General features: G+C 38.2%; 1 protein-coding gene across 1 annotated transcript in view; it reads right to left on the bottom strand.

The window, feature by feature from the left end:
- LOC129263253 (complement C3-like) overlaps positions 1-14,665 on the bottom strand; it is a 98,233-nt gene that overhangs the window by 13,189 nt on the left and 70,379 nt on the right. The window contains exons 25-33 of the mRNA XM_064101040.1: positions 13,059-13,134; positions 12,292-12,454; positions 11,825-11,914; positions 9,090-9,258; positions 5,215-5,432; positions 4,666-4,818; positions 4,313-4,378; positions 3,200-3,336; positions 1,045-1,150 (exon numbers count right to left, since the gene is read on the bottom strand). Coding sequence (XP_063957110.1) covers positions 1,045-1,150; positions 3,200-3,336; positions 4,313-4,378; positions 4,666-4,818; positions 5,215-5,432; positions 9,090-9,258; positions 11,825-11,914; positions 12,292-12,454; positions 13,059-13,134 — 1,178 coding nt within the window. The remainder of the gene's footprint in view (positions 1-1,044; positions 1,151-3,199; positions 3,337-4,312; positions 4,379-4,665; positions 4,819-5,214; positions 5,433-9,089; positions 9,259-11,824; positions 11,915-12,291; positions 12,455-13,058; positions 13,135-14,665) is intronic.

Below are 14,665 nucleotides of genomic sequence, written 5' to 3'. Positions count from 1 at the left end.
AATGTATGATTATTTTTTACTTCTGTTGGTGTAAATGGATTTATTTTATGATATTTATGATCGCAAAAGGGTCCCCGACAAAGTTCATTAGAAAAACAATAAAAAACAAAGGTTTAAAAAACTAAGAAATGCATAAGAACTTTAAAAAGAACAATAAAATACATAGAAAATAATTATATTTTTGGCAAATTTTTGTCTATACATATGTATGTGTTAGAAATGTAGAAATCGATACTCTCACCAAAATTAGCATTCTACTAGCTATATAAAGTGAGTTAAAGGCGAAAACATCCACACCAAAAAAATTTAGGGCAAATTTCATAAGCTTATTTGCATAATTAATTAATAAAAAAATCTAAACAAATTTTTTGAAAATTTTACTTTACAATCTTTCAGTTTACATCTGGCTCTACGTGCGTGCAAAATTTTGCGGCAATCACGCAATCAGCGGCCGCAATCTGGGGGAGGGGGGGAATCCAGTATATCCTGGTCTGAAATATTCCTAAAATAGGGTTAAGAAGTTGGGGACTTTGATGTGGTGCTACATTAGAAACCTTACGTTTTGTTTGCTAGAATAAAAAATTATATTTTCTTCAGTTTTAAATAACATTCTGTGCTCTTCAGTGACACATATAAATCATGATAAAACAATTGTGAATAGTAAAAATCATACAGAAACATAAGTTTCCATGGAGACAATACGAGACAAATACATGCCAAACACACAGTTTACATGTACTTGTAATGAATCTACATGTAGCTTTTAATTTGATGATCTTTCACATTTTTTCCTTGTATTTTATTTTCCCTGGGCCTCAAAAAACGAGTTTTCTTTGAAATTATGTGAGTTCTGCAATCATCCAGGACTTGTGATTTTTCCCCTGCTTTTTAACTTTGCAGAAACCTGGAGATTCTCTGCTACAAATACACATTGCTATTAGGTTATTATTCCATTGCCTCCCGAAACCAGGCCGATCGTGTACAAAGAACATTGGAATTACAGAACTTGGTAAATAATGGTATAAAAAAGTTTGTATTGGGTACCTCTTTGAGTCCTGTCAATCCTGATTTAGTGTCTTCAACAGCCTTGAATCCAGAGTATAATCCTACATCAAGAATACTCATATGGGTGTTCCCTTCACCAGTAAACCTGCAATCAATAGTGCAATCATATAGTTATGATATGAATATTCATATGGGTGTTCCCTTCACTGGCAAACCTGAAAAGAACAGTGCAGTTATAAAATCATGAATGCATACTCATATGGGCATTCTCTTTACCAGCAAACCTGCAATCAATAGTGCAATCATACAATCATGAATGCATACTCATTTAGGTGTTCCCTTCACTGGTAAACCTGCAATCAATGGTGCAATCATATAATCATGATTGCATACTCATATGGGGGTTCCCTTCACCAGCAAACCAGCAATCAATAGTGCATTCATACAATCAAGTATGCATATTCATATGGATGTTCCCTTCACTGGTAAACCTGCAATCAATAGTGTAATGAATGCATACTCATAGGGTGTTCCTTTCACTGGTAAACCTGCAGTCAATAGTGCAATCATACCATGATGAATGCTAACTCATACATGTACGGGTGTTCCCTTCACCAGCAAACCTGCAATCAATGGTGCAATCATACAATCATGAATGCATACTCATTTGGGTGTTCCTTCACTGGTAAACTGGCAATCAATAGTGCAATCATACAATCATGAATGCTAACTCATATGGGCATTCTCTTCACTAGCACACCTGCAAACAATAATAGTGCAATCATACAATTATGAATGCATACTCATTTGGGTGTTCCCTTCACTGGTAAACCGGCAAGCAATAGTGCAATCATACAATCATGAATGTTAACTCATATGGGCACTCTCTTTACCAGCAAACCTGCAAACAATAGAGCAATCATACAATTATGAATGCATACTCTTTTGGGTGTTTCCTCCACTGGTAAACCTGCAATCAATAGTGCAATCATACAATTATGAATGCATACTCATTTGGGTGTTCCCTTCACTGGTAAACATGCAATCAAAGGTGCAATCATATAATCATGAATGCACATTCATATGGGTGTTCCCTTCACCAGCAAACCGGCAATCAATAGGGCAATCATACAATCATGAATGCTTACTCATATGGGTGTTCCCTTCACTGGTAAACCGGCAAGCAATAGTGCAATCATACAATCATGAATGCTAACTCATATGGGCACTCTCTTTACCAGCAAACCTGCAAACAATAGAGCAATCATACAATTATGAATGCATACTCGTTTGGGCGTTTCCTCCACTGGTAAACCTGCAATCAATAGTGCAATCATACAATTATGAATGCATACTCATTTGGGTGTTCCCTTCGCTGGTAAACATGCAATCAAAGGTGCAATCATATAATCATGAATGCACATTCATATGGGTGTTCCCTTCACCAGCAAACCGGCAATCAATAGTGCAATCATACAATCATGAATGCTAACTCATATGGGTGTTCCCTTCACTGGTAAACCTGCTATCAATAGGGCAATCATACAATCATGAATGCTTACTCATATGGGTGTTCCCTTCACTGGTAAACCTGCAATCAATAGTGCAATCATACAATGATGAATGCATACTCATATGGGTGTTCCCTTCACTGGTAAACCTGCAATAGGGCAATCATACAATTACATGTATGAATGCATATTCATATGGGTGTTCCCTTCACTGGTGAACCTGCAATCAATAGTGAATCATACAGTTATGATTTGAGTACTGATATGGGTGTTCCCTTAACTGGTACACCTGCAATCAAAAGTGCAATCATACAATCATGAATGTTTACTCATATGGGTGTTCCCTTCACTGGTAAACCTGCAATCAATAGTGCAATCATACAATCATTAATGCTTACTCATATGGGTGCTCCCTTCACTGAAAACCACTAAAACTGCTACCCATGCAGATTGCGTGTATAGGAACCATCTGTAGCAGCCACAAGTCTATAAAAGCCACATTTAGTGTTAATTTTGGGTGGTTACTATCTTACATGTTTCACTGAAACAATCTTATATCACATCTTACACATCCTATGCTTGGGTATGCAAACTCATACAATCTAATGCTGAACAGGATGAGCAACATTCACTTTTTGGGATATACCAAAGTTGAAACTTGGCTTCAAGCACAGACAACCCACCTTGTACATACTGTTATTCGAAGTCCTTCTAGATTTTGTCCATTATTGGCCTGAGAAGGTAATTCAGCAGCAGTGATGTTCAGATGGAATGGGCAGGTGTCCAGATCAGATTTTTCAGTGTTGTACCGCAGTTCCACCTTAGAAGGAAGCAGAGATATAAGCTGACTGACAGGGATGTAGTCGAGGCCGGCCAAAAGGTCACGTTTTGCCGGCCTTGGCCTTGGGGCTGGGTCATGTGTACAAAGTCATTGATAAGTTTTTCTCCAGCGGCATTGCAACTCAGAAGTACCGGCCTAGACTACGTCCCGGCTGACAGAACGCTGCACTCATTACCTTACCACTTCGTCCCTGGTGCGTTTTATTAAATTGTTTGTAAGTTACATGCAATGGTCAATTATCATTTCATATTAGCCATCTAAATTTGGATAACCTTCATTCTGATACATACATGTACATTATAATCACATCTGGCTTTGACCAATATAGCAAGCTTCACATCTCGTAAATGTAAACTGAGGGATGGAATCTCTAGCAGAAAGTAAAGAACTTATCGAGAAAGACGATGAAGATAGAAGTCTTGCATTAATGTTCAACCATAATATTCTCTTTTCAGTTTACTTTCATTCATGGCCAGCATAAACTTGAAATATCTGGATATTTATTCATATTCAACATAATTATACAGGATAAAAATGAAACAATCAAATCCAAAAGGCTGTTTTTCATTGATGTCCTGTTAACATGTACATACAAAAATCAATTCCAATTGTAAAATAGAGATCACAAAAATAAAAGGAACACTACTGAAAAAGATTATATCCTGAAATTTTCAGCCATTTCCATGCCTGAGAAAGTGTTTTATATAGGCAAAGTTCCAAAACACAGATGGTCTATTTTGAACAGGTGCCCGGTCAATTAAATTCTGAAAACCGATGAATTCATCTAATAAAAACATATTCGAAGTTTATAACCTTCATAACACAATCGGTTGGGGGAACAGGCATTTATATAATCTATAAATGCCAGTGACACATACTTTTCAGGGGATTTACCAAACTAAAAATAGGCTAACTATAAAAAGGATTTGATGAACAAAAAAAATAAACATCTTACATTTGCCAGAGCAACTCCTTCTCCAACTGAATTGATTTGTAGGTCATGTCCGATAGACTGAGAGACCTGAGGGATAGAGAACATAAAAAGTATAACGACCAAGTATGAAGTGATTGGTTGATGGAAAGGAGGTGGTAGTGATGTCCATGGGGGGGGGGGGGGCACGTAACTACGTAGGCACGATCACAGGCTTTAACAAACCCATCCGATGCAAGTTTTATCCATTGATCAAACTCTAAAACCTTTTCAAGTATATCCACAAGCTCTTTTGACAATTTTGCCTGCTAAAAAGTATAAGCCCTAAAGATATTCTACAATGATTGGTAAGCTTTGTGTTACTTGCCACTGCTTACCTTGACTTCTTCTTGTATTTTAGCATTGTGATTTTCAATCACATGTCTCTTAAGAATATCCCCTCCTGTTGATAGAGTGCAGTCCATGTTTATGTTACTGAACTGAGGACGCTCTGCATACTTGGATAGTGCTTGTAGAGCCACAACTGTATCCTGCAAGCCATAAAGAACAATACAAGGTCAATCACAAGGTCAGTTACAAAGTCAAATACAAGGTCAAATACAAGGCCAAATGTACTGAACTAGAGATGTTAAAGCATACTTGGCTAGTGCTTGAAGAGCAACAACTGTATCCCGTATGCCATCAAGAACAATACAAGGTCAAGTTCCAAGGTCAAATAGAAGGATAAGTACAAGGTCAATAACATCCACAGACTTCCTAACAAATGTGACTGGGAAATTCCTAGAATGCTTGAGTGCCTACATGGGCAGCAAAGCTAAAGTCGGGGTAATAGTAGCAGCGCGTTGTATCCTCAGGCAAAAAGTGCTTTATAAATCCAGCTATAATTATCATTATCATTATTATTATTATAGTTGTTATCACATCACCTGAGTAGAGACGAATCCGCCACCGTAATCCTGCTGCTTACTGAGCCAAAGGGCTACCCTGCCAGCGTTCTGATATTGGTGCAAGGCAAGCTGTGCTAGCAAAGCGTATCCAGCAGTCTCCACATCGATGGAGGAGGTCGGTATCCGCCGCCACATTGGACGGTTGCCAATATATTCATAGCGGGATGAATCCAAGGGGAAGAAGACCGCACCAGTATCTGAACATTGAAAGTGAAATAATAACAACGGATTATGAAAATCTAGTGACAAGGTAGTTATTTTCATGAAGATTTAAGTCTGACTTAGACTTGCACTTAAGTTCCTACCTATGGGTGTTATAAAAGGCTGCATCGCATTGGTTAAATCGTGCAAAGAGGACGCATGTACTGTATATTTATCAATAGGATCATGTGTCGCATATCAAGTGCGCGTCTGCAATTAATGATGACTAACACTTATCTCTGAAGCACCCCTAACATGTAGCGAGTTTAAAAAGAATCACATGGCAATAAAATATATCAATGACAATCACCACATACATATGGCATACCATAAGCAAAGTTACCGCATAGCATAGCATACCATAGACAATATTGTTTTCCTGAAGAAGACTAGAACACACTAGTCGATACATCGCATTTGGGTTCTCCTTTTTAGGACCAACTATTGCCCATGAAAGACTACATGGAGCGTTGTGGCCTAGTGGATAAGTCTTTTGACTTTGAAACAGAAGGTCGTGGGTTTGAATCCCAGCCATGGAGTAATTTCCTTCAGCAAGAAATTTATCCACATTGTGCTGCACTCGACCCAGGTGAGGTGAATGGGTACCCGGCAGGACTAATTCCTTGAATGCATGAGCGCTGAGAGGCAGCTCGAGCTAAAGCCGGGGTAATAATAATAACAACGCGCCTTGGAATAGAATATTTCTAGATAGATGGCGCTATATAAATGCCTATTATTATTATTACGTAGTGTACCGTGAATCCCACAACACAGAAGTAGATTACATTGCTTTTAAATATATTGTATCATACGATTCTGTAGCTTAAATATTATGCCTTTGTGAGGGATTAAGATAATTGGGCAGGCAACATCAAACAGGATCTGGAACATAAGAGTGATAGGGGGTATGAGGAAGAGATGAATATTAGTTTGACCCACCTCTCACTAATATTCATCTCTTCCTCATACCCCCTATCACTCTTATGTTCCAGATCCTGTTTGATGTTGCCTGCCCAATTATCTTAATCCCTCACAGTTTAAGGTCTTTTACTGGCCTTACACTAACTTCCCTTTGTGTTTGCTTACTCCTTTGCTTTCATCCCCTTCTCTAACCTGATTGGACATCACAACTCTCTAATGCCCTTTTTGTCTCCTTGTTTCTAGTGTTGCTGTTGCATGTCTATGGTCTATATTATGGTAGTTCCACTATATATGTTTGGCATTTTGCCTCCGACGAAGATTCTGCTATGATCGAAAGCTAAGGCCCCTTTTAACTCTCTAATTTACTCCATTGGCTCTCTTCTATTAGATAAGCAGTTTTTGGTTAAAGGGGAATCCAGCCTTGGCCATAAAATGTTGTGTTGGGAAGGAGAAAAATAAATTAAACAGAATGGTGAAAGTTTGAAAGAAATCGGACAAGCAATAAGAAAGTTATAGCTGCTTTAAAATTGAGATCACTAATACTATGTAGATTTCAAATTGGCAACTGGGTAAGTAAATTATGACAAGGGGTAAGGACAACTTTCCCATAGGCCATGTACTTTATTATCAGGGATTTGTGGTTTTCTCCTAAGTACCCATTCCCCTGGGGCAGTAATCTAAATATAACTCAGGTAGTATATTGTTTTATGTCCTCATGAAAGAAAAATATAATCTGAAATAAAACTTTTACGAAAAATGACATTTTAGCCATAATATGTATTGGAGTACATGGAAGAGTGGTCCTTGCCTTACATCACTATGACATCCCATATGCGGCCAATTTGAAGTCTCCATGGGTATAGTGATTACCAATATTTACAACTTTTAAAAATTCATAATTTTCTTGTTGTTTGTCCAATATTGTTCAAACTTTCACCTATCAATTTGTCTGATTTTTCTTTTCCTTATGAAAACAAGTTTTTATTTGGGTTGGATTCCCCTTTAAATAATGGTCAAATGGCCTTACAATGATACGTAGAGCTATCACTGGTCTACAACCAAAACAGTATAAATGTGACCAGCCATCCCAAACCAACAGAAGTCACAAAGGAAGGTTCTCTTTAGATAGCTAAACCCGGGGGGGGGGGCCACTTACATTGACGAGTGGATACCATGCGCGACCCAAAAAACACGTAAAAAGGATGTCTTTTTTAAGATAGGGCACGTTATGTACGTAACGTGAAAAGGGTGTCAAAAACACAAAAATAATGATAAAAGGGTATCTATTTCGCTAGGAAAGCTACGTGTTTAGGGTCAAATTTGCGGGGATGATGAAACAAAACTAAAATATTGTATAAAGGATGTCCTTTTTGCCCCAACACTACGTGTTTAGAGTCCCGATTTGCGCGAGGTGAGGAAAGTGGGGCCGTATAAACCAAATGGTGTGTAAATTAGGTAAACCGACGACTGACGGACACGTGTCACAACAATAAAATATCGCTGTATACTTGTTTAGGGTTCATTTCAGGGAATACTTGCCAAGAGTATAGTTTTGTTTCCAATATTTGTTAAGGGTAGGGTTTCAGACACCAATACTTGTTAAGGGGTGCATTTTCAAAACATGGAAAATATGTGTTTAGGGTGCTTTTCGAGACACCGTGGTCGCGCATGGTATCCACTCGTCAATGGAAGTGGCCCCCCCGGGGGTTCTCGTTAGATAGCTAAAACAATAATTTTGTCTTCAAACAGTACAAATTAAAAAAAATAAGCTTTTCTGAAAGAAATAATTCTTCTTCTTCATACATGTACTAGTTGTCAAAATTTGAAGTTGTAAAGTTGAATGACAGACAAGATTCATGAGTTTTATTTGAAAATGGTGTTTGCAGACTGCTTGGAACATTCACAGAGACTGCACAGTGCACATACATGTATCCCATACCTGGGTGACCCCCGATCTTCAAACCTGGTTTTCTCCTTATTTTCGGGAGCTCTCGCTGAATTTCTTCTCCATTTGATCAAATACTTACGGTTGCAGAACAATCGTGACAAAAGATGTATCATTTTGAAGCTTAGGAAGTTGCTTTTTCAAAACCCAACGAAAATCTCAACATTCATTTTGGACAACTTATTGTTGGATTGGGGGTGTCTGGTCGCAAATTATAGGAGAGAAAAAGTATTTCACATATTACTGGAGGGTTGAAACTGCCACTGCTACAATTCAATATGGTTTACATTCATTTGATCTTTCAGCAGTTGGACTACGTTTTTTTTTTAAGAACAGCATAACACTATTTGGTCTATTATTTGGTCTACATGTGATACTCCATTAGTCAAATTGTCATTTGGTCTACTATTTGGCCTAATTGCTGCACTTGGTCAAATAACAGTCTAATTTTCATTTGGTCTAATTGCTCCACTTGGTCTAATACACTTAGTCTAATTGCTCATTGGTCTAATACACTTACATGTAGTCTAATTTTCATTTGGTCTAATACACTTAGTCTAATTTTCATTTGGTCTAATTGCTCACTTGGTCTAATACACTTAGTCTAATATTCATTTGGTCTAATTGCTCACTTGGTCTAATACACTTAGTCTAATTTTCATTTGGTCTAATTGCTCCACTTGGTCTAATACACTTAGTCTAATTTTCATTTGGTCTAATTGCTCCACTTGGTCTAATACACTTAGTCTAATACCCACTTGGTCTAATTTTCATTTGGTCTACTTACCATCCTCTTCTTTATGAGCCCATAGATCATTATTCAGATCTCTAGCCCTTGTACTTTTAGCCATTGCCAAGGCATATGTGACGATAGCCTTGTCGTACATCCTCGGTAATCCATTTTCAAGTTGGTTATGGAGGAATTGAATCGCCAAAGAAATGGAATTATTGATTTTCTGTAAGATGCAATAAGAAGGAAGTAAGGGAGTGCACTTCATGCATGTTTCATTATAAACATATCAATATCACATGCACGACTGTAAAGAAAGAAAACGTGCAAAGACCCATGATGTCAAAATGAAGAAAAATTACGTATTTCATGTAAAATGCCTCAAAATGCATTCTCCCTCACTAAAAACCACTGAATTGTTAATGCACAAATGATCACGATATGCAAAGTACCGTTAAAGGTTATTTTACTAACTTTTACTTGGCATAGAGTTCAATACATCTTATTGAATGAAGTATGCTATGATATGACAAATGTACATACGTGTAAAGTAGAATGACTTTTTGAACTGAAGTACAATTCATGAAGAATTCCTGGGATAAATCTCACAATTTCAACATTTTCAAACCAATTTTTTTCAATAGTGGGCAATTCAATAATTCATATATATTCGGCCCCATGTAATACCCCACAAAATAGCTTGGGGTAATAACAATAATAACAATGCACCTCGGAACAGATTATTTCTAGAAAGATGGCACTATACAGTGCGTATCAAAAAAAAGTTTACACTTAGAAAAAATCCTGTAAAATTATTCATTTGTAATATCTTGAAGATTTTTTCACATTTTAACGTTGGTACAGATCCGTTTAAGCAAATGACGATATAACTGTTGAAAAATATTTCCGCTTGAGTGAGCACCACTTACTTTTGAAAAATTAGTGGAAAATGATTTGCGCAGAACTTTGAAATAGTTATGCGAATAAAAGTAGACCTTAATCATGAAAAACACATGGAATTTAGCTAATAAAATTAATTTGAAAATATCTTTTACCTTTTTAAACTTATTTTATTGCCCAAAACACTTCGAAGAGTGCATTGCGCCCCATCCCACTCCCCCTCACACCAAGGCCATCGTAGTGGCATTTGCTTTACACTGAGCTGTGATCTACATGAAATGGCTTAGGCTTGGTTTTCATTTTGTTAATCACTGTCAACCTTGGGAAAAGTCTGGAGAAGCAAGTATTAAATGAACAATGAAATGTAAACCCACATTAAATGATAAAAACTTATGCTGGAAAAAAAAACTTATGCTGAAAAAAAATGCTGGAGATGTCTGATATAAACTTTTGATCAGATTCAGTTATGTCCTCAGATCCAGCGGGCACAAAAAGGGTAAAGGTTGTGCTTAATAAGTGTTGAAATTTCAATTTGGGTGGCAAAATTGTTCCAAAATGCTTGCATGTATCCGTTTTATATCAATTGACTAAAAGTGCAAGGGAAATATATGAGAAATGTTTTGCAGGATAAGTTTGATTTCGCCCTTTCCCCTCAACACAGCGTGAAAACAAGCATTTCTGCGTGCTTTAAAAAATGGACAGTGCTCACTCAAGTGTAACATTCTGTCAAAACTTTTACTTTCATTAGATAGATGAGACCCAAACCCAAGAATATATGTGAAAAAATTATCCACATGTTGTATATTTTTTAATTCCACGGGCTTTTTCAAAGTGTTAACTTTTTTTTTGATACGCACTGTATAATTGCCTACTATTACTATTTTTTTTTTAGATTGTTCTTTGGGCCTGATGTTGCCATAATAAAATGACAAAAAGTGGCCTATGACTGCCACGAAAAAAAACATAATTAAATTAAAAGTACAAGGTTTTACATCAAGCTAACTAAATATGAATTAACACTATTCTTAAATGTGTTGGAAGGGAGTGAATTCCACAGCCGAGCTGTCCTTGGAATATATGAAGATTGATAAAGAAGTATTTGACTTTGGGACAATGACTTATTATTACTATATACAGTATCTTCCTGGAATGATTCTTCTATGCTTGGTGTTTCATAAGACCATCACAATATTGCAATGCTTTCAAATTATAATGGTTTGAGTAGTTAAAGTTCATGAAGCTGGGATGTAGTCAAGACCGGCCCCACGGCCAGATTTTGCCGGCCTCAGCCGAGACCCAAATCCCGGAGGGGGGGAGGGGGCAGTCAAATATATTACTGTACACATGCGTGACCAAAAAACATGTTTAAAGGAGTGTTTTTTTCAGTTTTGGACGGCGGGCCACGTGTGCACTCATTAAGGGTATCAAAAACGCTGATTTTCAAGGAAAAAGGAAAAGGGTGGTTTTGAAAGACTAGCCAAATGCATTTAGGGTATGCTTTTTTTCCCAAGCTTTTTCCTCAAGGTCATATTCTGGCGATAACTTGTTTAGGGGCCAAATTGTGTAAATAAAGCCCACGAAAAACTTGTTTAGGGGGTATTTTGCACACAGATAAAAAACTTATTTAGGGGGTGTTTGGAAATAATTTGGCCACGCATGTGTACAGCAATAACATTTCACAGGTCCCCCCAGCCCGAATCTTGTTTACAAAGTGTATGGGAGGTTTTCTCAAGTGACCTCCTCAACCAGAAGCACTGGCCTCTCTACATCTCTGCCATGAAATGAAGCAAATTGGAGGAACGAAAATGGAGGGTCGGATTTACAAAGGGGTTGATTCGTTTATGGATTTATCCATTTCAAAAAAGGTATTTGCATATCAGATAGAGCATTACCTCATTCTTCAGGCTATCCAGTAAGTTCCTACCCTCCAGAAGAGAGATGAGAACAAATGCCGTCCTGGAAGTATCACCCTTTACAGCTCCCTAAAATACAAATAAATGACAGCGTGAGTGCCTTATGATGTTTCACTAATCGTGTCGTAAATTTTGTGATATCAATATTTGGATATTCGACCTCTTGGTTGTGATGTTAATAAACAGCACACAATAACATGACTGCGTCCATGGGCAGTGGAGTAGAGGATTATCCTTTGTTCATGGGGGGACATCTATTGTTGTGCCCCCCACCCCTAAACACAAAACTACTCCTCTGCTCAACCATGACTGCGTCTAATTATTGCCTTTTTGGTGGCAGCAGTGGGATGCACATCAATGAAATGACAATGATTTGAGAGTCAAACGAGCAAAGAGACCAAACTTCAACTGTTTATGTCACCATTTACAATTTCTTAGATACTTACGATCATTTCCTGATGAATAACCTGGTTATTTTCATGAAATTCACCGCCAACTTGCTGATTTTCGTCTATGAGCCAGTTTACACTGCCTTCTACGTGGCTCTCATCATTTAGAGCATTGAACTGCTTTGCTTGACTGAAGATCTTCACAACAAATGCTGTCAACCTGACAAAAATAGGAAATTTAATACAGAATATGAGCGGGCGAGCCTAACTAATAATAATAACAAAAATAATAATGATAATTATGGTTTATTTACTAAGGAAAGCCAATTCAGTTGCGAAAACTATTCTCCCAGCGGGCCTTACTATTATTGACCCCTGCTTATGGTGCAGTAACATTTCCCCTACAGCGAGTCAAAAACAGTCATTTTATTCATTTTCATTCACACCACCTATGCGTAGCTGTTACTTAAATTGTTAAAACTGCTGTTTTCGACTCGCCGTACAGCCGCCAGAGGAGAAACGTGACCGCGCCATTAATAATATGCAACAGCTGTATAATAGCACTTTATACAATGCTTAATACAACGGAAGTGCTGCATTGGGATTCAAACCTACACTTGCTGGATGACAAAAATATTACAAAGAGAAGACAAAGAAAGCAGTTCAAAGGTTGACGAGGAATTCGTAACTGATTGGAGACCGAATGATGTTGCTATAACACGTTTCCCATAGACTCTAGCCCCGCATATATGCAGGATCAGTCTCCAGATTATTTTTTCTTTCATTTTTCATCCAATATCGTGATGAAATAAGCTTCTACCTACCAAGTACTTCCAGCTCGATTAGTCCATGCTGCGTAGGCACCGTTATGTTGTCTATAGGTGATCTCCCTTGCCACTCCTATAAATAAGACATTGTAAAGTCAGAGAATTTGGTGGATTCACAATACGGTACACTATCTATTGGTTGCAGCGGACTGGCAAAAATTTGCAGTGCCTTATGGGAAAAAGTCATCATCATTATCAGAAATAATCTCTGTGGCACACGCTGGCACTCCATGCTCCCAATTATGCTGCGCTGGCCGGCTTGCATATGCTGTCGACCGGGGTCCATGAGATGGGAGAGAAACCTGCCGCATATTTCTTTGTGAAATTTAGACTGTTTTCGGTGAATTCTTCCTTCGCGTTTGCCAAGGCATGCTAGGCATTGCAGTGGATGGTTGCATGAACACACAGTCACGTTACAGTACACTAGCACTGCTGTGAGCTGCCTGTGGCTGTGATGTCGACCTTGGCCTGTATGCCACACCCAATAGGTGGCGCTCTTCATTGTGGATCCACCAAGCAAAGTGCCGTGGTCGAGTGGTCTGAGGAGCCTGACTACACCATGAAAGTCTGGGGTTCAATTTCCAGCACTACAACTGGACATTCAACAAGAGCATTTTATGGCCACCACCCATTTCCAGCTGTCAAAATTGCTGTCATACACTTTACTTTCTCTTTACGCTGTTGTAACTACGACCGCGCGGGGCGAATGTTTACACAAGCTCCTTTCGGCCTATGATGGTCACCGATCGATCACTGGCCCTCTTTCGACCAAAGACAGTCATGTTTTAGCCCCGATTGCTAATAGGGAAAGTCCCTATATTACCTACAATGCAATGCACAATTTATTTCCAGTTTTCAATACATTATTTCACGCTTTCAATATTGTGCAATTGTCAACTGATCATCAGAAAAAATCCTAATAAATTTCGCCAATGCTTTGGAATCATACACCCAAATGAACTTCTGACCGAAGGTAAGTGCGACTTTCAACATCAGTATTGTCCTCAAATTAAAAAGGTGCATTTTTAATGTCTTTCCGCTCATTTCTCAGTCGAATTTTTACTGCTTTTTTGCTGTAGCTATTCTTATCTGCATGGTGATGTCAATGCAATTTTGTGAGCGGTTGTAAATGATGTACTACGTAAAAAATATGTTTATGCACGCCTGTTTTCTTGTTTCTGCGATAATTTTCATAGTGCTAACTAACGTTCGCTGCTGTGTGTACTGCTTTTGAAAGTGAACAAACAACATCGCGATGTGTAGGAGCAGCGCACAATTGAATTCTGCTGTCCATCAGTGACGGCTTGTTTTACGATGGGCTTGATGGGCGTCAGCTGCCAGCGCTCTGTTTATAAAAGGATTAGCGGCAACGGACTTAGGCCCAATTCTGCAAGGGTCCCTTCTATTACCCATTCCCACACTTCATTATAGCATTATGCCTTGAAAGCAGGACTCATGCTCGAAGATGTGGCATAGCAAAGTTTCGAAGGAAATTTTCGGAGAATATCATTTCATATCAACTTCGAACAATAAAATATGATTTTTGACCAGGGGGGGTGTTTCACAAAGATTTAAGTGACTTAGAGTCGCGCTTAGATGCAGAT

Source organism: Lytechinus pictus, chromosome 6 (assembly GCF_037042905.1).
Source record: "Lytechinus pictus isolate F3 Inbred chromosome 6, Lp3.0, whole genome shotgun sequence".
Classification (NCBI taxonomy): Eukaryota; Metazoa; Echinodermata; class Echinoidea; order Temnopleuroida; family Toxopneustidae; genus Lytechinus; species Lytechinus pictus.
Note: the sequence above shows the minus strand (reverse complement) of the source record. Positions and strands in the feature narration are given on the sequence as shown.